Source organism: Erpetoichthys calabaricus, chromosome 7, assembly GCF_900747795.2.
Source record: "Erpetoichthys calabaricus chromosome 7, fErpCal1.3, whole genome shotgun sequence".
NCBI lineage: Eukaryota > Metazoa > Chordata > Cladistia > Polypteriformes > Polypteridae > Erpetoichthys > Erpetoichthys calabaricus.
The window spans coordinates 95,577,845-95,602,573 of NC_041400.2; the positions used below are offsets into that span (position 1 = coordinate 95,577,845).

The 24,729-nt window shown below is 39.5% G+C and overlaps 1 protein-coding gene across 1 annotated transcript; it reads right to left on the reverse strand.

The window, feature by feature from the left end:
* Window positions 1-1,097: 1,097 nt before the first annotated feature.
* On the reverse strand, window positions 1,098-24,688 carry ints12 (integrator complex subunit 12). Its single transcript, XM_028805191.2, has 6 exons — window positions 24,107-24,688; window positions 18,859-19,011; window positions 10,551-10,738; window positions 8,044-8,203; window positions 5,522-5,674; window positions 1,098-1,840 (listed from the first exon to the last, which is right to left on the reverse strand). The coding sequence occupies exons 1-6, from the start codon at window positions 24,260-24,262 to the stop codon at window positions 1,262-1,264; spliced, it is 1,389 nt and encodes a 462-aa protein (XP_028661024.1). The 5' UTR covers window positions 24,263-24,688; the 3' UTR covers window positions 1,098-1,261.
* Window positions 24,689-24,729: the final 41 nt, after the last annotated feature.

Here is a 24,729-nt window from a genome sequence, read left to right on the forward strand (position 1 = left end):
AAATGCAGGTCTGGCTAAATCCATGTTTTCTGGACTGAAATTAACCCAAATTCCATGAATCCCAACTTCAAAGTAATTCTGCTTTCTGTCGGAATCCCTAGAGCATGTTAATATAGGGTTTTACTGTTTTTGTGTTTTACTATTGAAGAGCTGTAGTGTAACTGCGGATCAAGACCAGACTACATAGGGTACTAAGAGGAAATGATCCTCGGGTCTAAAACTGTGCAGTGAACAGTGGAAGGAGATCAAACACAAGTTTAACTAATACGCAGCTACTCTTGTTTTGGTTTCATGTTTCTCCTCGGGTTGCTCAGCTGGCCTTCTGTTTGCCAATTAACAGCAGCGCACAGGCAAATAATGTCATGCCCACTTTCAATTCATGACGTGCCACTACACATTCTTCTTGATTTAAAGGGGCAGAGCAAAGGGAAAATGTATGTTCTTGCATTAGCTCATTAAAAAATAATTGCACTCGTTAAGCTATATTTGGTCGAAATTAGTTTGTTGGGGATGTTCAATTTTAATTTGCTTGGAGTGTGTGAAAATGTATATACGGAAAGTGATGACGAAGTAAGGTAAATGTTAGTTGAATATATCTGAAGCATAACGGTCTCTAACTCCTGACTGGATCTATCATCAGGGTGACCTTGGTGGCGTACCTTCTGGCTCCCTGGTTTCCAAAAAGGCCTTGGCAAATTCAAGAAAAAAAGTATTGCTGGTGCTCCATCAATTCCTCCTGCTTGGTCAAATTGCACTACTGTAGCACAAATCACTAGTTATGCCTGATGACCTGTGCTATCTCACATAGTTTCAGCAACTTTATCTGTGCGTTTGTTTTTTTTTTTTTTCTTCAAGGTTTGAGGAAGCAGAGGTAAAGTGATGAATTAAGGCATGCACAAACACTGGACTTATAGTGGGCAATGTCCAATTACAATGTCGTTTAATCATTTCACCAGGTCACTTTACAGAAGGTAGAAGGGTTTCAACATTAAAAATGAAAATATCTGTAGTGCCCACTTCCAGTAAGTAAACAAACCAACTACATTCAAAACATTTCAAGTATAGCTTTGAGAAATAAAAGGAACATACAGGAAAGAAAACAAAAAACTGTTTCTCCTTTTTAATTCAACATGTACTATTCACAGAAACATGTAGCAAGCACGTTTTATTTCTCACTGAAAATCCAAAGCATCTTAAAAGCAGCATAAACGGATCTGGAAAGAATTCAAGTACTACGATGGGGACAGTAATAAAACACCAGTTACTTTTTCAGTTTCTTCTGTGCTGCTTTCTTTTTCACCATTTGAAGGCGTTTCATAGCATTGAGCTGAGACTCCTGGGAAGTCGGTACTTTAACGCCAGAGGACGCATCAACAACCACCTTTGCTCCATTGTTAGTACCATTGGCTGCAGCCCCATTGCCACTGTTTACTGGACTGGCTACTGTGGAAGGACTGCTACTTGGCCCTGGCAAACCCACTTTGCTGACATTATCGCTACTTGAGGATCGGCTGAGTCCTGGTTTCCCCAGAGTTAAAGGAGGTGGTGGTTTTAGTGGTGGAGGGTTTGAGCTACCACTACTATTGTTATTGTTGCTTCCAGCAGACATTTTTGACCCTAGTGTAGTTTTCACACTTGCAAGCCCTAGTCCAACTGGCTTCTGGCTGCCAGAAGTGGTTGTCACTTTTCCACTGGTGCTTGGAGTAGGTGTTCCAAGCTTTGTGCTTGCTGGTACAGCAGTGGAGGTTTTGGCACCAAACGCAGCCCAACCTGTCAAACCACTCGCAGCTGAAATCGATGCACTAGCACCTGTGGTGCTCCCTGAAACTGTTGTGGATGCCTGTAATGGATAATAAAAAAAAGTATGAGGACCAATACACTTTTAAAGTAACAAGTAAGGTTCCACTTTAAATAATCAACAAATTATTTTTCATCATACATACCACATCGAGTACATTACTAGCCCTTTAATGTATTCCTTAATCACAAGTGTAAGTTTACAAAGACAAATAATAAAAACCTTTTATACATATTTCATAAGATCTTTCAAAAATATCACTAACTGTACTGTATGTGTGAAAACTTTACATTTTAAAATAGTGTCCAATTATAATAATCCTTAAGATTTTTTTTCATATTTAAAGTCAATTTTTACTATCCTAATTTCAGCATTCATTTTCTAATTATGTTATTACATAAATGGTGTTTTAAGTTCTGTTTTTGTGACACAATTTGAACTGTTCAGACTTTGGCCAATCTGTCAGTCTAATGGGCCAGACACAGAAACCTTCCATTATATTAACATATTGTTTTTCAAATTCTCACAGAGTAGACTTGCAAAAAAGTAACAATCAGATCAATGTGGTCACAGGCACAGTATTTCATACACTATAATAAGTAAAAAAAAAAAAAGTAAGGCACATTTTTATATTGTATATTATTTCCCCACTTCTCTCAAATATAAACAAACGTTCCAAAATTCCTCATCAATGTACACTGTTGATATCCTTGACTTGGTAACAGCCATATTTTACACTGCTCTTTCCTACTAACCACCTAAGATATTATAAAACACTAAGGTCTAGGTGTCCAGTTCCTCTGACCTATCTGACTGGTCAGTTTGGCTTTGGTGACGTGATCGAGAGAGGAAGTGCAAGTATAAGCTGCATGAGGAGGAGTAAACGCATTTGAGGAACGCTGAGAGCATTGTGTTTGAAGACGACAGGTACAAAACCAGACAGGAGGGGAGAAAGGCACCTCAAAAATAATAACAGAGTCTGAGAGGCAGGCCATATGGGAACACATTTGTGAGAGGGAGCGCTGGTTAACCTACATTCACACACAAACAAATACAGAAGAAATGCGCTGAATGTACACGTAGGGCAAGAGGTAGATTAATAAAAGACTATTTGCTACTACCCGTCTTTAAACAAGTATTGTGGCTAATTTAACAAAAAGGAGCTCCACAAAGAGTGGAAAAGTAGTTTCCCTGATGTTTCTGTATACTGAAACAACAACAAAATGCTTGCTGCATTTGTGAAAAGTGTTCGTTAAAGCTAACGTTTAAAAAAAAAAAAAACACCACTCAGTTGCCAGAATCTTTGTCTGACCAAATTAAATGCTGAGAAAAGACCTGTTCAAAATTATGAAGTGTTTTTGTGTCAAAACAAACATAAGCCTCAACCATTTTCCACTGCTACTGGGGGTTGTGAACCTCACAAAAATGAAGACAAGATGGCCTGTCTGATGTCTCATATTTTAAATAACATAACAGAATGGAAAGAAAAAAACTAAAGAGGAGAGAGTGCTGTTGAACTCATTGCAGCTGTTAACCCTTCGTACAGCACTGAGCAAGAGCAAGCATGACTGAAAGATCGGCACTCAATCAGTAAATGTGCCATGGGCTGCGATTTCCAGTCATTTAGCTGATCACAGCCGCTGCGCAATGTCAAATTAATCTGAAATACCCAATAATAAAAGTAATGTGTTATCACATTTTCTCAGATATTTTTTGTCCAGTAGCTCAAATATAATGTTTAATTTCTATACTAAATATAAAAATTCAAATATTTCTATTAATGTACTGTTGAATGACCGAATTCCAAGATAATCGAGGATATTTTATTTAAACAAACTCCTTAAAGCAGTTTATGTAAGAAAATGCTTTTAAAGTCTGGTTTGTGAGTGTACCATTCTGTTGGAAATTTAACATTTGTTTTTGTCTATACACAAATCCAGAATTAGAAAGTTACTTGGGCTGTCATTAGCTGTACTCAGATTTATAACAGAGACAGCATTACATTCTTCAATGTACCATTCAAGTATATATGACATGTAAGCTTTTACTTATGGGATATACTAAGGAACATTAGTATGCCTTCAAAAGCCAATCAGTGTTTACTATTCATAGTTAGCAATAAAATATGCTGTTTTGCTTGTCCTACTTTGTGTTTTTCGACGATGATGAGTCTCTGTTAACACAGTCCATGTCGTATTAATAGGGAGACGTGCCTTGTCCTTTGAAACACTAAATACATTTATTTTGGTATTGACAAATGGAGTAAATCATGTCATCGTTGGTGCAGACAAGCAAAATAGCCACTTCTTTTGTTTCTTGCCTCAATGTTTACTTGCTGCAGCTGTTATTAGGACTGCCAATCCTTCCACATCCCATGGTCCTATATGCATAACTGTGGATGCGAGTGTGCCCCACCCAGCCACCTCGAACTGTATACACCAATTAGAATAAAAGATGAGTGCTTGGACTAATGGACAGACATCTGTAGATTCATTTATCGTGACTGTGTAAGACACAACTTAAAAGTGATTAATCTTGTTATCTTTACATCTTTAAAAATGTTTGACAAGTTACATGATTGCACTTCATTTGATCGGTAATGTTATTTTCTTCTCAAAGCATACATAAAACCTATTTCTAAACTAATTCCACGATGGAAAGAAAGTGGCAAGAATGCAAACCTATGGTTTTTTTTTTGTTTTTGAAAACAAGTACTAATTCTGCACTTGCACACTGAAATTTACCTATCATTAAGCCATTATTTCTTGCAGTATTGTAACCATTACCATTATAAGTAATTCTTATATTTAGTTTTAACTCACATTTTTATCATGTATTATTGTGCCACTGGACTAATCTGTCTACATGCAGTCAAACATAAGTACAGATTTTCTCAGTATTGCTAATACTGTAAAAAAGCAGGCATTGTTACATTTTCTGAACTTTTGTTTCAAACTAGTACAGAAATATTGGTTCTTGTGACATCCCTAGTGCTAATAAATTATAAAATGTCTTTGGGGGTGGTCATTGAAAACATGCAGCTCCTTAATGTGACTAAAATTTGAGGGGAAGGGTCAATGTTCTGTGTAGCAAATTGCCTGTTCATGGATTATGTTAAAAAGTGCATGTATGGAAAATATAACAAAGACAACATGGAAATTATTAGTTTTTTGTTATCTGCATCAGGAGCTACTATGACTGACAACACAGGTTTCAAAAAGTGAAAAAAGACTTTTATTCTCTTAAAGTAATAAATATTCATCTGGAACCTGCTTTGGCATTCCACTTATGCCTTGAAATAAACCCCTTTTGCATTAAGGGTATTTTGGGCATTATTGCATTTAATTACATACCTAAAGATGAACGGCTATTATTTTGCTTTTATAATAAAGGAGTTGCAAATGTCCAAAAAGCAGTTAGTATAACACTTCAAATTTTAAAAAGAAAGTCTTTATATGAAAAAACATTTGTTTCACACCAATATAAACTAAATAAAAGACAAAAAATTAGGCATTTTAAGAATTTTTTCCCCAAAAAAAAAAAAATTAAAAATAAAAAAAGATTTTGCAGGTCATAACCAAGCCATTTTATGATGCAAAACCCTGGAATCAGTTTTCCTTTGTGCCCCAATCTGTCATCTATCTTTGTACCAAGTTTAGATTTCAGATTATTACTTAAAAGGTGTTTGTAGTAATGGTGCACATTAGACAAAACAAGTTCTACCTTTAGTTCGGTTCTCTTGAATGCCTGGAATGTAGCAGTGGTTTCCTGTTTGGGTTTGATCTCTGGTTTTTTGACAAGAGTATCCTTAACGACAGGAGCAGATGATGCGACGGCTGTTGCAGCTTTCTGGGGAGGTTTTTGAGTCTTTTGTGCCTACAAAATACAGGGATCAATAATTAGTATATTAATTTCCAAGACAGATTTGAAGGATTCCAACTTTGCTGAATTACATACCGCAGATTTTATTCATGTAATGCAATACAGAAAATTATTTTTGAAAATAACTGATGTAGCACAAAGGTTTACATAAGCACAGAAAGGAAAATATTTTTTACAGACTAATGTACAATAAACTTTTTGCTTTGGTTAACCTGAGGAAGTCAATCAGTTTGTTATGTTTTTAAATATTTTTCCCATGTCACTTTTTACATCTGTAACACTCTATAGAAGTTTTCTTACATGTTCATAACCTTCTAATATAGACATAGACTGAAAACAACATTTCATTCAGGCTTCAATCTTGGGAGAGGACAGTGCTCACAGTACATAAAAATTCTCACATAACTTGTATTGCATAATCCACATGTTCAATATCCATTTTAGTGATGAAACCATGCAAAATGTGTGCAGTTTTTGCTAAAATATTAACAGTTACTTCTTGAAACATCTGCATAAAATGTAATCAGGGAAGATGTCATTCCCACAATACTGCTCATTTGAATTAAAAACACTATTGATCAAACATTGAGGGGTAGAATCATATCTTGAGTATGAATGTTCAAAATGTAATTTCTCCTTGGCCACCACTACAAACTACATGGGGTAAGTACCATTAAAGAAATATACTCCACTCAAAAATTATATATCATTAAGGCTACAATTGAGCTAGCCTTCTGAACTGAATTTTGCCTAATAAAATTTATTAGTCATGGAAGAGGACACTTATATTTGTCTTTTGTGGGACAAAGTAAAATCGGAAAAAATGGCTGACCTGGACAATGGAGTCCATGCCCTCCAAAACTTCATAATCTGACCTCTTGCCAAATCTGATGGGCTTGCTTAAGCAACTGCTGTGCATCAAAACATAAACCGTGATTCATTCAGCTAAAGACACATCTATCATAAAAAAAAAAAATTATATCTTGTTGCAAGGTGTGTGCATCCAATCTTCACCCATTTCTCAAGCACTGGCTTGGACTATACTGCTGGATGTCTACAACAAGAAGCAGTTAAGGCACTTTGATTAAGCACAACAAAACAAATTATATTTTGCCTACAATAGCTACAATGCAGGATGCAAATTGCCCACATGCCAAAACAAGCTATGGAAGACAAAGTCATGACACCATCCAGAGGAATTGTTTGCGTCAATAAAGAACTATGGAGGCGGCACGGTGGCGCAGTGGTAGCGCTGCTGTCTCACAGTTAGGAGACCTGGGTTCGCTTTCCGGGTCCTCCCTGCATGGAGATTGCATGTTCGCCCCGTGTCTTCGTGGGTTTCCTCCGGGCGCTCCGGTTTCCTCCCACAGTCCAAAGACATGCAGGTTAGGTGGATTGGCGATGCTAAATTGGCCCTAGTGTGTGCTTGGTGTGTGTGTCCTGTGATGGGTTGGCACCCTGCCCAGGATTGGTTCCAGCCTTGTGCCCTGTGTTGGCTGGGATTAGCTCCAGCAGACCCCCGTGACCCTGTGTTTGGATTCAGCGGGTTGGACAATGGATGGATGGATGGAAGAACTGTGGATGAAGACAACGTGAGTGTACTTCACTACCACACACGCGTGTTTAGGGGACAACTAAAGGGCCTGAGTAGATGTAATTCCACGCCGGACCAGGGGGTGGTGAAGTGCACTAATTCTCTCTCTCTCGATTGCCTGCAGACCATTCTAGGGAAATCCCGCCCAGCTCTGGGGCAGCCAATGATGTCACTTCCGGTTCCGGTCCTGTTGACATCACTTCCCATACTGGCCTTTAAAGCCGCCATCTTGTTTCTAGTGAATCTGTTCTGTTTTGGACTCAGTCATGTGAACATGTCTGTTGTTTTTCATCAATTTTGCAGCCGGGAAAAATTATACGGGTGGCTGCGCCAAACCTTCTCAATGTCTTTTGGTCATTTTTGTTACTATATATAGATATAGATATGTATAGATATAGATATGTATAGATAGACAGAGAGAGTCTTTGTTCTGTTCCATTTACTTCTTTTGGCCAACCATCCATATTGATTATAAATGACGTTTTAAACTATACCTATTAAATTTAGCAATTAATTTGTGAAGTCTGTTATGATTAACATTAATGGTTGAAAAAATATTAAACTATACTGTAGGTTATATAGTATGACTGTAATGTCTATGGCATATCTAGAATCTATCAAATATGTTGGTTAGGGCAATTCAAGTGTTATGATAATGGTAAATGTAATTACAACAACTTATGTTTTCTCAAACTCCATAGCCTTTCTAGTTCATTCTCAAATTTAACTGAGAAAAAAAAAAAAAAAAATCAAACAACCAACCACTCACCATTCGTTTCATCTGCCTTGTACAACGGGCACAATACCAGACCAAACGGGGATCATTCACATCCTTATCAGTTACTTGAGGCTTGTGACAGTCCTGATGATACAAGTTGTGGCACTCTTGACATTCTACAAGTTGATTTCCCGAGGTAACAGTCATCTGCCTGTAGACATATCAACCATTTTGTTTCACATTTTGGATATTAAGAAAAAAAGAGCCATAATACACAGTATACAGTCTAAAAAAAATAAACATACATTTTGAAAGATCATACTTTACATCAACCTCCTTGCAATCAGTTAACATTCATTTTGTATATGTACCTTTCTTTAGGCAAATTTAAAATAAGAATAGGGAGACTTAAAGGGCTGATTTCATTTTTAGGCTTTTTTTTTTTTTTAAACTAAGTTTAAAAGAAGACAAGCTAATAACCCACCTAAGGTCTAAGACACAGCCTGGTTTCCATAAAGCACATGATAAGGGAGCTTCCCAAACCTCTCTAACTAGTTTCTCACATAGCTCTTACATCATTTCTTAAAATCCTTACAAGCAGAATACTGACCAGGCGAGCACTCACACCGATGTTTAAAAAAAAAAAATTCCTCTGATGTGTGAATAATTCTTTTCAGAATTAATTTGACCAAGGACACAAATAACTTAGATTTAAAACCAATCTATTTATATTTTTGTACATATTTCACATTCATCTGTTTTGCTACATTAGGGTTTATGCTTTCTTGTACTTAACCTTTCATCTTAAATTTGTAATTACCATACAGGTAGCTGGGATCATTAGTGGAAGTAAGCTTAATAATGCTAAATTAAAATTAATATTAAAGGACAAAGAGGCACTGCAAGGAAAAGCACCACACATAGTGAAGTAAGAAGGATTTAATAATATTAAAATATTGATAGTATCAATATTATGTATGTTATAGTGTAATTAACTGTAATAACTAATAACTGTAAATGTACAGTAGTAGAAATATCAAACAAACCATCCATTAATTTTTCTTAATATATTTATTCTAACACAGAGTATCAAAGAGCCAGGCTTTAACCAGACTGTATCAAACAATGGGATGTCACTCAGTCCCAGAGCATACTCATATCAATTTTTTTATTTCCAAATTCCAGGCAGTTTAAGTTTAACATATTCATTTAATTATTAACCTTTAAATGCTTACCTCTGACCAGGACTGAAATAAGAAAGTTGTCTTATGTATGTGTATTTAGACATATTAATATAGGTTTTGTTTTCAACTATACAGTATTTGTAAATGTACATTAGAGGTTTGTTAATGCAGTCAGTATATACAAATTTAAAACCTCTGTAGTGTGAAAAGTTGGAAACAGTTTGAGTTGAAATGGCAAAAAAATTTTTTTGAAATAGTATGACAGAGTGGGTAAGTGGCAACATCTTTATCCAGCTATGTATTTCTTAATCTGTTTTATTCAACACAGGGTCAATGGAAGGCACATAACAGTAATAGATTCAAGGCAGAAGCCAACTCTGAACTATGTTCCAGTTCATTATAGGAAGCATATATACTAAAGGTTGCTTTATTTTTTCACTACACTTTTGAAATTGCATCATGTCGCAATTTTGCTTCTTATACATAAGTTGATTTCTGCTTTTAGCCATATATAAAATGAGAACCATATAGAAAAGTTAATAGTGAGTGTTTTACACTAATTTTTGAGGGGTTGAGAAGATACTTCAGTTTTCTCAAAAGTCGGTTGGGATATCATCTTTATACAAATTGAGTGAGACTCTTGCAAGTTCTTCCCACCAGCACAGCATGCTATAGCAACCCATCACGAAATCTCTCACACAAAACATCCTCATGTGATTCTGCTTTCCCATCTGTCAAGCAGTGAAGTGATAAACACAAAAAATATATATCTAAACAATATACCAGTTAATGTGTTTGAGTAACTGCTGAGAACTCACTAACTCTTTCAACTGAATGATGCAAATAGGACAGTTTGAAAAAAATCACACATTTCTTAATACAAGAAAAAAAAATGCAGAACCTTATTGAAACTTCAGGGTTTGCTGACATGGAAATGAGTAGGGTAGAATCACAAAATCTGGCATGCCAATTTCATTTAGGGCTATTGAAACTTTCATACTGCTGTCATGGAAGCAAAAACTGTATTAGTTAAAAGGGTATGCTAATGATTACAAACTCAAAGCAAATAAATGTCAGTAATACTACCAGCAATCTAAGCCAGAAGCAGTTTAAATGATTTTAAAGCATGGAACAGGAGCGAAAAGCTTATAAACATATATACTATAGGACAGGCACTGTTATCTATATTGTGCAATATTAAGAAAAAAAAATCAAAGAAGATTTTCTTAAAATGTAACACTCTGACGCAACTCATTTATGCTAACCCATAGCAATTCATATTATATTATTTAGCTGCTTGTTGTTGAATTGACCAGATTTGCTTAATTCAAACTACTGAAAAAAAAATAAATTGTTAAATTACAGTTTACTTACCTACACTCCACACAAGCCAAACCCATTTCCATTGCAAAGTCATCAGCACTAGTTTCATCAAAACTTGAAAGGTCTGGAATGGGAAGGTCCTTAATTGTTTGTACTGTAATAGGAGAAGAGCGGCCATCTGACTTTTCCAAACGTGATTTCTTTGGTAAGTCTATTCCATCACTAAGTTCCACTTTAACCTTAAAAAACACAGAGAAAATAAACAGTTTACTCCTCAGTAAATATGATTTGTGCACACACTCATCTTTGCATGTAGACCTTACAATAAAAAGTTATCCATAGTTGCAAAGGAATTTAAAAATCCAAGCAAACAAATTTTCAAGTTTCTGTATGTAAAACATTTCCTTCAAGAAGATTTTCATAAAATGTAGCACTGATGCAACTGATTCATGCTGTCCCATTTCACTAGCTTTAAAATATTAGGCATTATATAACTAATTTCAAAAATATTACAATAAAAATAAAAGTACTACTAAATAGGTTCTCAATTTGTTTTATAAAATAAATTGATATTAGTGTATTCAAGTCAATGTCATATTATTTAACAAAAAAAACATTGGTTTTAGGCACTAGTGGCATCTCTTTCAGCAGCACTTAATTCAACCTGAAATTGCCTGTGCCTGTTGACCACTTAGCTTGGAGGGCTTTCGGTCTACTCCCTTTGACAGAATTGCTTTAGCGCATTCATATTTTGAGCTATGATGCATTAACTGCATTCTAACTTCTTTTTTTCTGGTATTCTACAACAATTTAATAGAAGAAAGTTCAGGGTCTTAGATTTGCAATTTAAAAACTCAACTTTTCTTCAGGTTCAGTTCTTTTGTAGATTTTTTTTTTTTTAGGTTGTATGACCCAGACTCTGTTAAATTTCAACCAACAAATAAAGGTCTTAACATTCTCTTACAGAATAAATTTTTATAATTCAGATTTTGCTGTTCCCCCCCAATAACTGCCATTCACATGCTAAGGTAGTAAAGCAGCTGTTCTGCCTATTCCATTCTTCATGGTTTGGATTTTTTCTGTTGGAATACAGTTTTTATTTTTTTATTAATCAAGCATTGTTTTTAATAACTATGAAAACTTTTCATTCCCATCTAATTCTGGTGATGTGCAGTAAGCATGACAGTAATGCTCTTTTTGGAATACAGTGAATTCTTGTACATATCCCATAATACACTTGTACAGTCCATTTTAACGCTACAGATCCTGTGCTGTTACCCCGAGGTTCCTTGTAACCTCTTGGTGTACTGCATTACTTCATTCTATTCCATTTTCTACAGTCTTTATACAGTTTTCTTTTTGATGGTAATGAGCTCCATAAACTCAGAACTGAATGACATTTCTTCTCACTTCTCATGGAATTCTACTCAAATTACTCCATAAACTGCACACGTTATCTTGCAGATTCACATATTTTAGTCTACATGTGTAACAAAATCGAATACTGATTCAAAGAATAACTTCTGTCATACTACACATCAAATCAAATTATCTTTGTCTTTATATTCCACTGAGCCCAAAGAAGACAACACACAATCTAATGCATTTCTGGATAATTCACAAATACCACAAATAGATGCTTTAAGTGCTGAGGAACTGGATAAACCTCTAACGCTAACAGAATTACTAGACGCTATAAAGTCACTACAAAGCGGGAAATCATCAGGCCTTGATGGTTACCCCGTAGAGTTTTATAAGAAATTCTCCACTCCGCTAGCTCCACTCTTATTGGTAACATTTACAGAAGCAAAAGACCACCAAATACTACCTCAAACATTTCGACAAGCATTAATCACCGTCTTTCCTAAACAAAATAAGGACTTGTTACAATGTGCATCATATAGACCAATTTCACTCCTGAATAATGATGTTAAGATACTCTCAAAAATCCTAGCTAGAAGGATGGAGAAAGTGCTGCCCTCGGTAATATCACAAGATCAAACTGGATTTATTAAAGGCCGACATCTATCTTCAAATCTCCGACGCTTGTTTAATGTTATATATTCACCAGCAAAATCAAACACCCCAGAGATATTATTATCATTAGACGCAGAAAAGGCATTTGACATGATCGAATGGAATTACCTTTTCACTGCATTGGAGAAATTTGGGTTTGGCCCGAATATTTGTGCTTGGATCAAACTACTGTATACCAGTCTAGAAGCTTCAGTTTGTATTAATAACATTTGCTCAGACTACTTTAAACTAGAACGTGGTACCAGACAAGGATGTCCCTTGTCGCCACTGTTGTTTGCAATCGCTATTGAACCACTGGCGGTTCACTGCCGAAATTCTTATCAGATAAAGGGGATTGTCAGAGAAGGACTGGAACAGAAAATTTCTCTATATGCAGATGATATGGTCTTATATATATCAGACCCAGAAAACACTGTCCCTGCTGTTTTAACAGCACTAACAGAATTTCAAAAGATATCTGGTCTTAGAATTAATCTGAATAAAAGTATACTCTTTCCAGTGAATTCACAAGCATATAATATTAGATTAGACATCCTACCTTTTACCATAGCAGATCAGTTTAAATACCTAGGGGTAAATATCACAAGTAAACATAAAGCTCTTTATCAACAAAATTTTGGCGTCTGTATGGAAAAAATTAAGCAAGACTTGCATAGATGGTCAACCCTTCATCTCACTCTAGCCGGAAGAATTAACATTGTTAAGATGAATATCCTTCCTAAACTTCTCTTTTTATTTCAAAACATTTCAATATATATCAATAAATCGTTTTTTAAACAGTTAGATTCAATAATAACCTCATTCATTTGGAACTCAAAACACCCACGTATCCGAAGAGCGACCCTACAAAGACCTCAGGCAGAAGGTGGCATGGCTTTACCTAATTTTCAGTTTTATTACTGGGCAGCAAACATACTAGCCATAAAAACCTGGACACAAATAAATGCACATACACAGGCTTGGTCCGCAATAGAAGTAAAATCCTGTAGTACTTCTTTATATTCCCTGCTCTGCTCTCCAATAAATGAAAGTTATTGCAAATATACTAATAACCCAATTGTGCTTTACTCACTCAGAATATGGAACCAAATTAGGAAGCATTTTAAGATGGAAAATCTTTTATCAGTGGCACCTCTGCAAGAGAACCACCTCTTTCAACCTTCGCAAGTATATCCAGTTTTTAATACCTGGAAAAGTTTTGGGATTAAAATGCTCAGAGATCTTTATATAGACAACATATTTACATCTTTTGAACAATTACGTTCAAAATTTAACCTCCCAGCTACACATTTCTTTTACTATCTTCAAATTAGAAATTTTGTTAAACAGAAATTGCCCGATTTCCCCCACCTTGCACCCTCCACACTGCTGGAAAAAATACTGCTCAATTCCGAGGAAACAAACACTATTTCCGCAATATATAAAATCTTATTAGAGTCCCTACCTTTCAAAGATCCAAGAGGACATTGGGAAGAAGATCTCTTAATCAATATATCAGAAAAGGAGTGGAAGATAGAAAAGCAGAGAATTCACTCGAGTTCTATATGCGCAAAGCATAGAATTATTCAACTAAAAATTATATATCGAGCTCATCTGTCTCGCTTAAAACTGTCCAAAATGTTTCCAGGCCAGGATCCAACCTGCGAGCGCTGCAACCAAGCTCCTGCCTCACTGGGTCACATGTTCTGGGCCTGCACCAAACTAACATCATTTTGGACAAAAATTTTTAAGTGCCTCTCAGACAGCCTTAGTATCACAATCCCTCCTAACCCACTAACAGCTGTGTTTGGTGTCCTTCCAGATGGACTGGAATTGGAGAAGGACAAGCAAACGGTGATTGCATTCACTACACTCTTGGCACGCAGACTTATTTTGTTAAATTGGAAGAATCCTAATTCTCCTCTTATAAGTCAGTGGGAAACCGATGTTTTATATTATTTGAAATTGGAAAAAATCAAATTTTCAGTTAGAGGATCTGTACAAAATTTTTTCAAAACATGGCAGGATTTAATCAATATTATTTTAGAATAAGAGAAATAACTATTATTGCATTTAACTCCCTTCTCCATCTCTTATTTATATAGATATTTACTTCTCCCCTTCTTTTGTCTAATGTTGCCTTATTAAAAAGCTTAAAGAAATTTTCCTTTAGCTAAGCTCTCCTTCTCAGGGGTGGGGTTTGATTCGTTTTCAAATTTGTTGGGTTATAAATTGATCTGTTTGCATGGAATGATTACAATGAAAATTAATAAAATAAAAATATTAAAAAAAAAAAAAATTATCTTTGCAAGTTATTGGGATTGTAATTAAAATCAGATCCTACTATAGGTCAAACTCATACAGAATTACAACTAATTCTAAACTTTTCACACTATTTTCCTATTGTAATTTGTCTTATTTAATGTGAATGAAAATGTTGAGTGGTTAATCATGCATAATTCAGATTATGACACTGTATGTAATGCAAATACAAATAGTTTGCATCACATAGGCTACATAGCCAGGCAATGTTGGTACTGTTAACTTTTCTTGCATTGCACAAACTTACAAAAATAATTGCACTGGATAAAAGGATTAGTCATTAGATATAATATCATGATTTACTCTTTTCAGCTTATTTTTGTTCTCCGAAAAAAAAAAAATTAAATCAATTTATATCATCATCATTGTCATCACCTTTTTAATGGCCACTTTACAGATTTACTGAGTTTAGCCAGCTGCTCACAAATCTAAATTTTCTACACTCTCCATGGTGCTGGACATCCTATGGGGTGACATGAGACCCATGCTTTTCATATAATCTTACACCATATCAAACCATTTTTCTTCAGCCTCATCTTCTCTAACTCCATCTTGGTCTGTTTCTTCACATAATCCATTTTTCCTTTCACATGTCCAAACATCCTTCCCATGGGCTCACCACCTATGGGAGGGGCCAAGGAGGTCGGGTGCAGTGTGAGTTGGGTGGTGGCCGAAGGCGGGGACCTTGGCGGTCCGATCCTCGGCTACAGAAACTGGCTCTTGGGACGTGGAATGTCACCTCTCTGAAGGGGAAGGAGCCTGAGCTAGTGCGCGAAGTTGAGAGGTTCCGGCTAGATATAGTTGGACTCACCTCGACGCACAGCTTGGACTCTGGAACCAATCTCCTTGAGAGGGGCTGGACTCTCTACCACTCTGGAGTTGCCCCCGGTGAGAGGCGCCGAGCAGGTGTGGGTATACTTATTGCCCCCCAACTTGGAGCCTGTACATTGGGGTTTACCCCGGTGGACGAGAGGGTAGCCTCCCTTCGCCTTCGGGTGGGGGGACGGGTCCTAACTGTTGTTTGTGCGTATGCACCGAACAGCAGTTCGGAGTACCCACCCTTTTTGGAGTCCCTGGAGGGGGTGCTAGAGGGCATACCTTCTGGGGACTCCCTCGTTCTGCTGGGAGACTTCAATGCTCACGTGGGCAATGACAGTGAGACCTGGAAGGGCGTGATTGGGAGGAATGGCCCCCCTGATCTGAACCCGAGCGGTGTTTTGTTATTGGACTTCTGTGCTCGTCACGGATTGTCCATAACGAACACCATGTTCAAGCATAGGGGTGTTCATATGTGCACTTGGCACCAGGACAACCTAGGCCTCAGTTCGATGATCGACTTTGTGGTCGTGTCGTCGGACTTGCGGCCACATGTCTTGGACACTCGGGTGAAGAGAGGGGCGGAGCTGTCAACTGATCACCACCTGGTGGTGAGTTGGCTTCGATGGTGGGGGAGGATGCCGGTCAGGCGTGGTAGGCCCAAACGTGTTGTGAGGGTCTGCTGGGAACGTCTGGCAGAGCCCCCTGTCAGAAGTAGCTTCAACTCCCACCTCCGGCAGAACTTCGACCACATCCCGAGGGAGGTGGGGGACATTGAGTCCGAATGGGCCATGTTCCGTGCCTCTATTGTTGAGGTAGCTGACCGGAGCTGTGGCCGTAAGGTGGTCGGTGCCTGTCGTGGCGGCAATCCCCGAACCCGCTGGTGGACACCGGCGGTGAAGGATGCCGTCAAGCTGAAGAAGGAGTCCTACAGGACCCTTTTGTCCTGTGGGACCCCGGAGGCAGCTGATAGGTACCGGCAGGCCAAGCGGAATGCGGCTTTGGTGGTTGCTGAGGCAAAAACTCGGGCGTGGGAGGAGTTTGGGGAGGCCATGGAGAATGACTTTCGGACGGCTTCGAGGAGATTCTGGTCCACCATCCGGCGTCTCAGGAAGAGGAAGCAGTGCAGTGTCAACACTGTATATGGTGGGGATGGTGCGCTGCTGACCTCGACTCGGGATGTTGTGGGTCGGTGGGGGGAATACTTCGAAGACCTCCTCAATCCCATTAACATGCCTTCCAATGAGGAAGCAGAGCCTGGGGACTCAGAGGTGGGCTCCCCCATCTCTGGGACTGAGGTCACCGAGGTGGTCAAAAAACTCCTTGGTGGTAGGGCCCCGGGGGTGGATGAGATACGCCCGGAGTTCCTCAAGGCTCTGGATGTTGTAGGACTGTCTTGGCTGACACGCCTCTGCAACATCGCATGGACATCAGGGACAGTGCCTCTGGATTGGCAGACCGGGGGTGGTAGTCCCCCTCTTTAAGAAGGGGGATCGGAGGGTGTGTTCCAACTACAGAGGGATCACACTCCTCAGCCTCCCTGGAAAAGTCTATTCAGGGGTCCTGGAGAGGAGGGTCCGTCGGATAGTCGAGCCTCGGATTCAGGAGGAACAGTGTGGTTTTCGTCCTGGTCGCGGAACAGTGGACCAGCTCTATACCCTTAGCAGGGTCCTGGAGGGTGCATGGGAGTTTGCCCAACCAGTCTACATGTGTTTTGTGGACTTAGAAAAGGCATTCGACCGTGTCCCTCGGGGAATCCTGTGGGGGGTACTCTGAGAGTATGGGGTACCGGCCCCCCTGATAAGGGCTGTTCAGTCCCTGTACGATCGGTGCCAGAGCTTGGTCCGCATTGCCGGCAGTAAGTCAAACCCGTTTCCAGTGAGAGTTGGACTCCGCCAGGGCTGCCCTTTGTCACCGATTCTGTTCATATCTTTTATGGACAGAATTTCTAGGCGCAGCCAGGGTGTTGAGAGGGTCCAGTTTGGCGGGCTCAGGATTGGGTCACTGCTTTTTGCAGATGATGTTGTCCTGTTTGCTTCATCAGGCCGTGATCTTCAGCTCTCTCTGGATCGGTTCGCAGCCGAGTGTGAAGCGGCTGGGATGAGAATCAGCACCTCCAAATCCGAGACCATGGTCCTCAGCCGGAAAAGGGTGGAGTGCCCTCTCAGGGTTGGTAGCGAGATCCTGCCCCAAGTGGAGGAGTTCAAGTATCTCGGGGTCTTGTTCACGAGTGAGGGAAGAATGGAGCGTGAGATCGACAGGCGGATCGGTGCGGCATCCGCAGTAATGCGGGCATTGCATCGGTCTGTCGTGGTGAAAAAGGAGATGAGCCGCAAGGCGAAGCTCTCAATTTACCAGTCGATCTATGTTCCTACCCTCACCTATGGTCATGAGCTATGGGTAGTGACCGAAAGAACGAGATCGCGAATACAAGCGGCTGAAATGAGTTTCCTCCGCAGGGTGTCTGGGCTTTCCCTTAAAGATAGGGTGAGAAGCTCAGTCATCCGGGAGGGGCTCAGAGTAGAGCCGCTGCTCCTCCGCATCGAGAGGAGTCAGATGAGGTGGCTCGGGCATCTGATCAGGATGCCTCCTGGACGCCTCCCTGGTGAGGTGTTCCGGGCACGTCCAACCGGGAGGAGGCCCCGGGGAAGACCCAGGACACGCTGGAGGGACTATGTCTCTCGACTGGCCTGGGAACGCCTTGGGATTCTCCCGGAAGAGCTAGAAGTAGTGGCCGGGGAGAGGGAAGTCTGGGCATCTCTGCTCAAGCTGCTGCCCCCGCGACCCAACCTCGGATAAGCGGGAGACAATGGATGGATGGATGGATGGATGTCCAAACATTCTTAGTCTGTTTTTTCTCAGCACAACACCAAGCGTTTCTCATAAATCTATTATTTAACTTCCTCTCACTTCACACATTCATATATATCATTCTCATCTTTGTTGCTTCAAAGTGTCACTAAGTACTTGAAGATTATTTGTTAAATTGTAAAGATTCCATTTTTCAAAATTGGGATGGAAAATAAGTGTAATAATGCTGCATTGGAATGTTAAAGCAAGAACACTGGGAGATTTTCTGCTTCACCGAATCTAATCTTTCTGAGTCCTCATCCCTAAGGCACTCAAAATGATTTTCTAAAATTAAGTCCTTCCAAAACAAACAAATTAACAAGTTTCCTTTTCAATTCTATAAAGAAGAAATTACCTTTTCAGGTGGCCTCTTTTCCGCTTCCTTCTTTGTCTTTTCAGAGCTACTTGATTTACCATTGTTGCTACTTAAACTGGAAGCTGATGATGATTTTGACTCCTGCTTGCTCGTGTTTGTCTTGCTGGCAGATACCTTAATGACTTCTAACTCCTGTAACAATCAATTTGTCAAATTAGCACATTATATACAACAGATGTGTCTGATTTTAGTCTAGGGTCACTAAAAAAAAATTCGAAAAGTGTAAGAATATTTTGTGTAGATCTTAAGTATTAAGGAAAACAGGCAAAAATACATAATAACATGAACCAATGATATTTTTTGCAATGCAAACAGAAAAATGCTGTGTTTTCATTTTTTTTTTTTTTTTTTTTTTTTTAAATACAGTAATCCCTCGCTATATCGCGCTTCGACTTTCGCGGCTTCACTCTATCGCAGATTTTATATGTAAGCATATTTAAATATATATCGTAGATTTTTTGCTGGGTCGCGGATTTCTGCGGACAATGGGTCTTTTAATTTCTGGTACATGCTTCCTCAGTTGGTTTGCCCAGTTGATTTCATACAATGGACGCTATTGGCAGATGGCTGAGAAGCTACCCAACCAGAGCGCGTATTACGTATTAAATAAAACTCCTCAAATATATTGTGAGCACGGCGGCTGTTCACACCCCTAGAGGATACGGCCGCTCCTCAAAAAACACTGAAAGATTACCTTCACATTGCTCCCTTCCTTGCTAGGCTTACTTGTGGTTGCTTTGTTGTGCAATATGCTTCCCGCACGGTGCTTCGCATACTTAAAAGATCAAACAGCACGTATTGATTTTTGATTGTTTGCTTTTCTCTCTCTCTCTCGCTCTGACATTCTCTGCTCCTGACGGAGGGGGTGTGAGCAGAGAGGCTGTTCGCACCCCTAGATGATACGGACGCTCGTCTAAAAATGCTGAAAGATTATCTTCACATTACTCCCTTCCGTGCAGCTGCTTTGTCAAGTGACATGCTTCCCGCACGGTGCTTCGCATACTTAAAAGCTTGAACAGCACGTATTGATTTTTGATTGTTTGTTTTTCTCTGTCTCTCTCACTCTCTCTGACATTCTCTGGCCTAGAGGATACAGACGCTCCTCTAAAAAATGCTGAAAGACTACCTTCACATTGCTCTCTTCCTTGCAGCTGCTTTGTCCGGCGGTGCTTCGTATACTTAAAAGCCAAACAGCCCTATTGATTTTTGATTGTTTTTTCTCTCTCTCTGACATTATCTGCTCCTGACACACACTCCTTTGAAGAGGAAGATATGTTTGCATTCTTTTAATTGTGAGATGGAACTGTCATATCTTGTCTTGTCATAGAGCACAGTTTAAACTTTTGAAAAAGAGACAAATGTTTGTTTGCAGTGTTTGAATAAAGTTCATGTCTCTCTACAACCTCCTGTGTTTCTCTGCAAATCTGTGACCCAAGCATGACAATATAAAAATAACCATATAAACATATGGTTTCTACTTTGCAGATTTTCACCTTTCGCGGGGGGTTCTGGAACGCAACCCCCGCGATCGAGGAGGGATTACTGTATGCTGATTATTTTACCCTATTTTTGCATATCCAGTATTCATCATCCCAGATGGTGTAAATGAGTCTGAAAGATGCGTATGCAAACAAGAACCAATTTTGAACATGCAAAAATATTAGCAGGCAAAGGTGTAGACTGATTAACAACAAAACTGTACTTTATTATCCAGAAAAGTAAACCAGCTTTTTAAAAAAATAATCATACAGTGGAACCTTGGTTCACGACCATAATTCGTTCCAAACCTCTGGTCGTAAACCGAATTGGTCGTGAACCGAAGCAATTTCCCCCATAGGATTGTATGTAAATACAATTAATCCGTTCCAGACCGTACGAACTGTATGTAAATATATTTTTAAAAATATTTTTAAGCACAAATATAGTTAATTACACCATAGAATGCACAGTGTAATAGTAAACTAATGTAAAAACATTGAATAACACTGACAAACACCCAGGCTCCCTGCTCAGCTGCATGTACAGGCTCGCTCTCAGCTGCACGCGCTCTCTCTCTCTCTCTCTCCCTCCAGCACGCGAGCCTGCCTGCTCTCTCTCTCTCATCAGCACACAAGCCTGCCTGCTCTCTCTCATCAGCACACGAGCCTGCCTGCTCTCTCTCTCTCTCATCAGCACACGAGCCTGCCTGCTCTCTCTCTCTCTCTCATCAGCACACGAGTCTGCCTGCTCTCTCTCTCTCTCTCATCAGCACACGAGCCTGCCTGCTCTCTCTCTCTCTCTCATCAGCACACGAGCCTGCCTGCTCTCTCTCTCTCTCTCATCAGCACACGAGCCTGCCTGCTCTCTCTCTCTCTCATCAGCACACGAGCCTGCCTGCTCTCTCTCTCTCTCATCAGCACACGAGCCTGCCTGCTCTCTCTCTCTCTCTCTCATCAGCACACGAGCCTGCCTGCTCTCTCTCTCTCTCTCTCATCAGCACACGAGCCTGCCTGCTCTCTCTCTCTCTCATCAGCACACGAGCCTGCCTGCTCTCTCTCTCTCTCTCATCAGCACACGAGCCTGCCTGCTCTCTCTCTCTCTCTCATCAGCACACGAGCCTGCCTGCTCTCTCTCTCTCTCATCAGCACACGAGCCTGCCTGCTCTCTCTCTCTCTCATCAGCACACGAGCCTGCCTGCTCTCTCTCTCTCTCTCATCAGCACACGAGCCTGCTCGCTCTCTCTCTCTCTCTCTCATCAGCACACGAGCCTGCTCGCTCGCTCTCTCTCTCTCTCTCTCATCAGCACGCGAGCCTGCCTGCTCTCCCTCTCTCTCATCAGCACACAAGCCTGCCTGCTCTCTCTCTCTCTTACATTGCAGCAGTTCACATCTGACCGAGAACAATGCAACACGTGCGGAAATCATCAGCGCGCACAAACCGAAAGGGAAACTGGCTTGTTCGTATACCGAGTGTGTGGTCGTGAACCGAGGCAAAAGTTTGGTGAACTTTTTGGTCGTAAACCGAGTTGTACGTGTACCGAGGCGTTCGTGAACCGAGGTTCCACTGTATACTGTACAGTACATAATTATAGCATACTATCAGGGAACTACTTGTTGGCTTTGAAGTCCAAAGCCTTAACCAATGTGCAACACTGCCTGTAATCTTGATATCATAACAAACGTCAGCAGATATTAAAGGTAGCCGAGACATTTGGCTCTCAGACTAAGAATTTTATAAATAAGTACTTGCCTTCAGAAGCATGTTATTCAGCAGACTCTGAGATTCAGAAACTGTATGAACGTTCAAGCAGTATAACTGAATGGCATTTATTCAGCTTGGCAATGTTAATAAAATGGATGTTACTGCACCCTGCTGCATGTTACTTTTTTAACCACACAATACTGATCCATATGTTGTGGTGAGCGCAAATGTTATTGAATAACCATTTAAAACAACGATGCTGACGTTTCTCTGTACATGACATGCTCAAGTGTAACTTCTGTAGAGGAGGAAAAAAAAAAGTATTTAAAATGATTTCCTAACCTTACCCAACTGCAATGCATGAACAACTGTAGGATCTTTAGAAATATATTTATATGTGGACAAAAGTCACCTTACAAATCAGATTCTAAAAATCAGTTGAAGGACCACTATATACAGCTCAGCTTGGTAAAAACAGAGCTTCTTGTGATCCCGGCTAGCCAGTCTGCTCAACTCCCCATCTCTGTATAGCTTGGATCACTGTCACCAGCACCTGCCAAGTCAGTACGTAACCTTGGGGTGATTACTGATGAGCAGCTATCTTTATCTGACCACATTTCTACTGTTTTTCATTCATGCGAGTTCACAATGTACAACATCCGCAAGATTATACCTTATATGACAGAGTATGCAACACACCTTCTGGTCCAGGCTTTGGTCTTGTCGCATCTGGACTACTGCAACTTGCTTCTGGCAGGAGTACCCGCATGTTCTATTAAGCTGCTGCAGATAATCCAGAACACGGAGGCCTGTCTTGTATTTAACCAGCTGAGAGTGGCATGTCACTCCTCTCTTCAGGTCGCTACATTGGCTTCATGTAGCAGCGCACATTAAGTTCAAATCGAACATATTTGCCTACTGAGTAGTCCGTGGGTCAGCACCCGAGTATATGGAGATAAGAACAATGTTTGGTGATGTTACCTCTGTATGGTATCAAGTCTCAATCCAGACTCTTTTCCTGTGTACCTCCTGGTTGGTGGAATGTGCTACCTACATCCATCCATACTGCTGACTCTCTCAATGTATTTAAGGGGCAATTGAGGACACATCTGTTCTGTGAATATCTGTCTAACTGATTGAAAAAAATCCTTTGCTCTGTGATCCTTTATATTGTTGGTTAAAGCTTAATTGATTATAATGTATGATTGTAAATGATTACATCTCTTATGGCAATCAATTTCACTTACCTGTCCTACTACACTCACTGAACAAACAGGCCCTAGCTTAATGATACTTGATTAAGTTTACCTCATTTGTAAGTCGTTTTGGATAAAAGCGTCTGATAAGCAAATAAATGTAAATGATGAAACGGAAAACTTTAGATGGAACCTTTATTTATTTACTAGGAAACAGCACCTTAACTTACATATGAATGACATCCTACAATGACACCCTACAATGACACCTTGGGAAATGTATTAGTATTAGTCGTTATCTATGACACAGAAACAACAAACTGAGTAAGAAGAGAAACCAAATTGTATTCAGAATGCAGTCAAAGTTAGATGTGCATGCAAAAACTGAAACCATCTGGATAGAAAGAGGACAAGACGGATATGATACGTAAAGACTGCAATTCTCTTAACAGTTCAAAAAGTATACAGAATATTTCGCAGTTTTTAATCAAAGTATCTTACTTTCGGAAATCTATGAAATCGCAAGTCATAAAATGACGCACCTTTAAGTCATATTTGGTCAGACACCTGTATTCTAGTGTTCTAAAAATCTAAAATAATAAAATTTTATACACATTTTTCTCTCATTTCTCGTGGCGTCTAGAACAAAAGCAGGTTATATTCTGTGAACGTTTTGCAACTTTTAAGAGTGGTAGGAAGCGAAAGAAGGACACAACTTACCACTCTCGTGCCGCTGTCAATTTTGAACGAATCTATTCGTGTGATTTCATCACTCTGTCTTCTACATTATTTCCACGTTAACACAAAAATTATAAAAAAAAATATATATATGTTACATTTTGACCGCTTACCTTTTGTGCGGTGCGGTAACTCGAGTCATTTCCTCTTGCTAAAGAGTCATCCAGGAGGGCTTTCAGTTTTTCGGCAGAGTCTTTGCTCTTGGAATGGAGGTATCCCAAACCTTTCAAAAAAATTGGATCCAAATCGAAACTGACCGTGCCAGCCATTTTCTTTAACAATTCACACCAGCAGACTGGACGAGTTTCGCTAACGTTCTAACTTGTATTTACTGAGAAATCATTGAGGGGCTCCAGTCCGTTAGAAAATGTGCTCCTTTTGAGAAACATATCTAATTCTCTCGACTACTTTAATATGTATATTTTTTATTTATGTCGGCTTATACCGTTTACTATATCTTTCTGCTAAAACGTCATTTTCTTACTAAAGAAAAACACCTCAAATTATGGTAACTCATTACTCATACGTAAATGACTTTGTTGTGTGCCCGTCATTAAAAAGATTCCGCCCCGACATGCACACTTTCTTTCCCCTACCGTTATTTTTCTTTCATTCTAGGTTTCTTACCAACAGAACAGTAAAACAAAATATACATCAGTTTACAGTATCCTCCTTATACTTTAGTTGGATACGTAACTATATATGTAAATTCTTTAAGCAAATTAAACGACAGCCA

Excerpts from the sequence above, each read along its gene's own strand:
- ints12 (XM_028805191.2), bottom strand. The coding sequence starts at position 24,262 with ATGGCTGGCACGGTCAGTTTCGATTTGGATCCAATTTTTTTGAAAGGT. Across the intron at positions 10,739-18,858 it reads AAAAGAGGCCACCTGAAAAG|GTTAAAGTGGAACTTAGTGA; the intron begins GTAATTTCTTCT and ends GTGTTTTTTAAG. Across the intron at positions 8,204-10,550 it reads TTGGCTTGTGTGGAGTGTAG|GCAGATGACTGTTACCTCGG; the intron begins GTAAGTAAACTG and ends ATATGTCTACAG.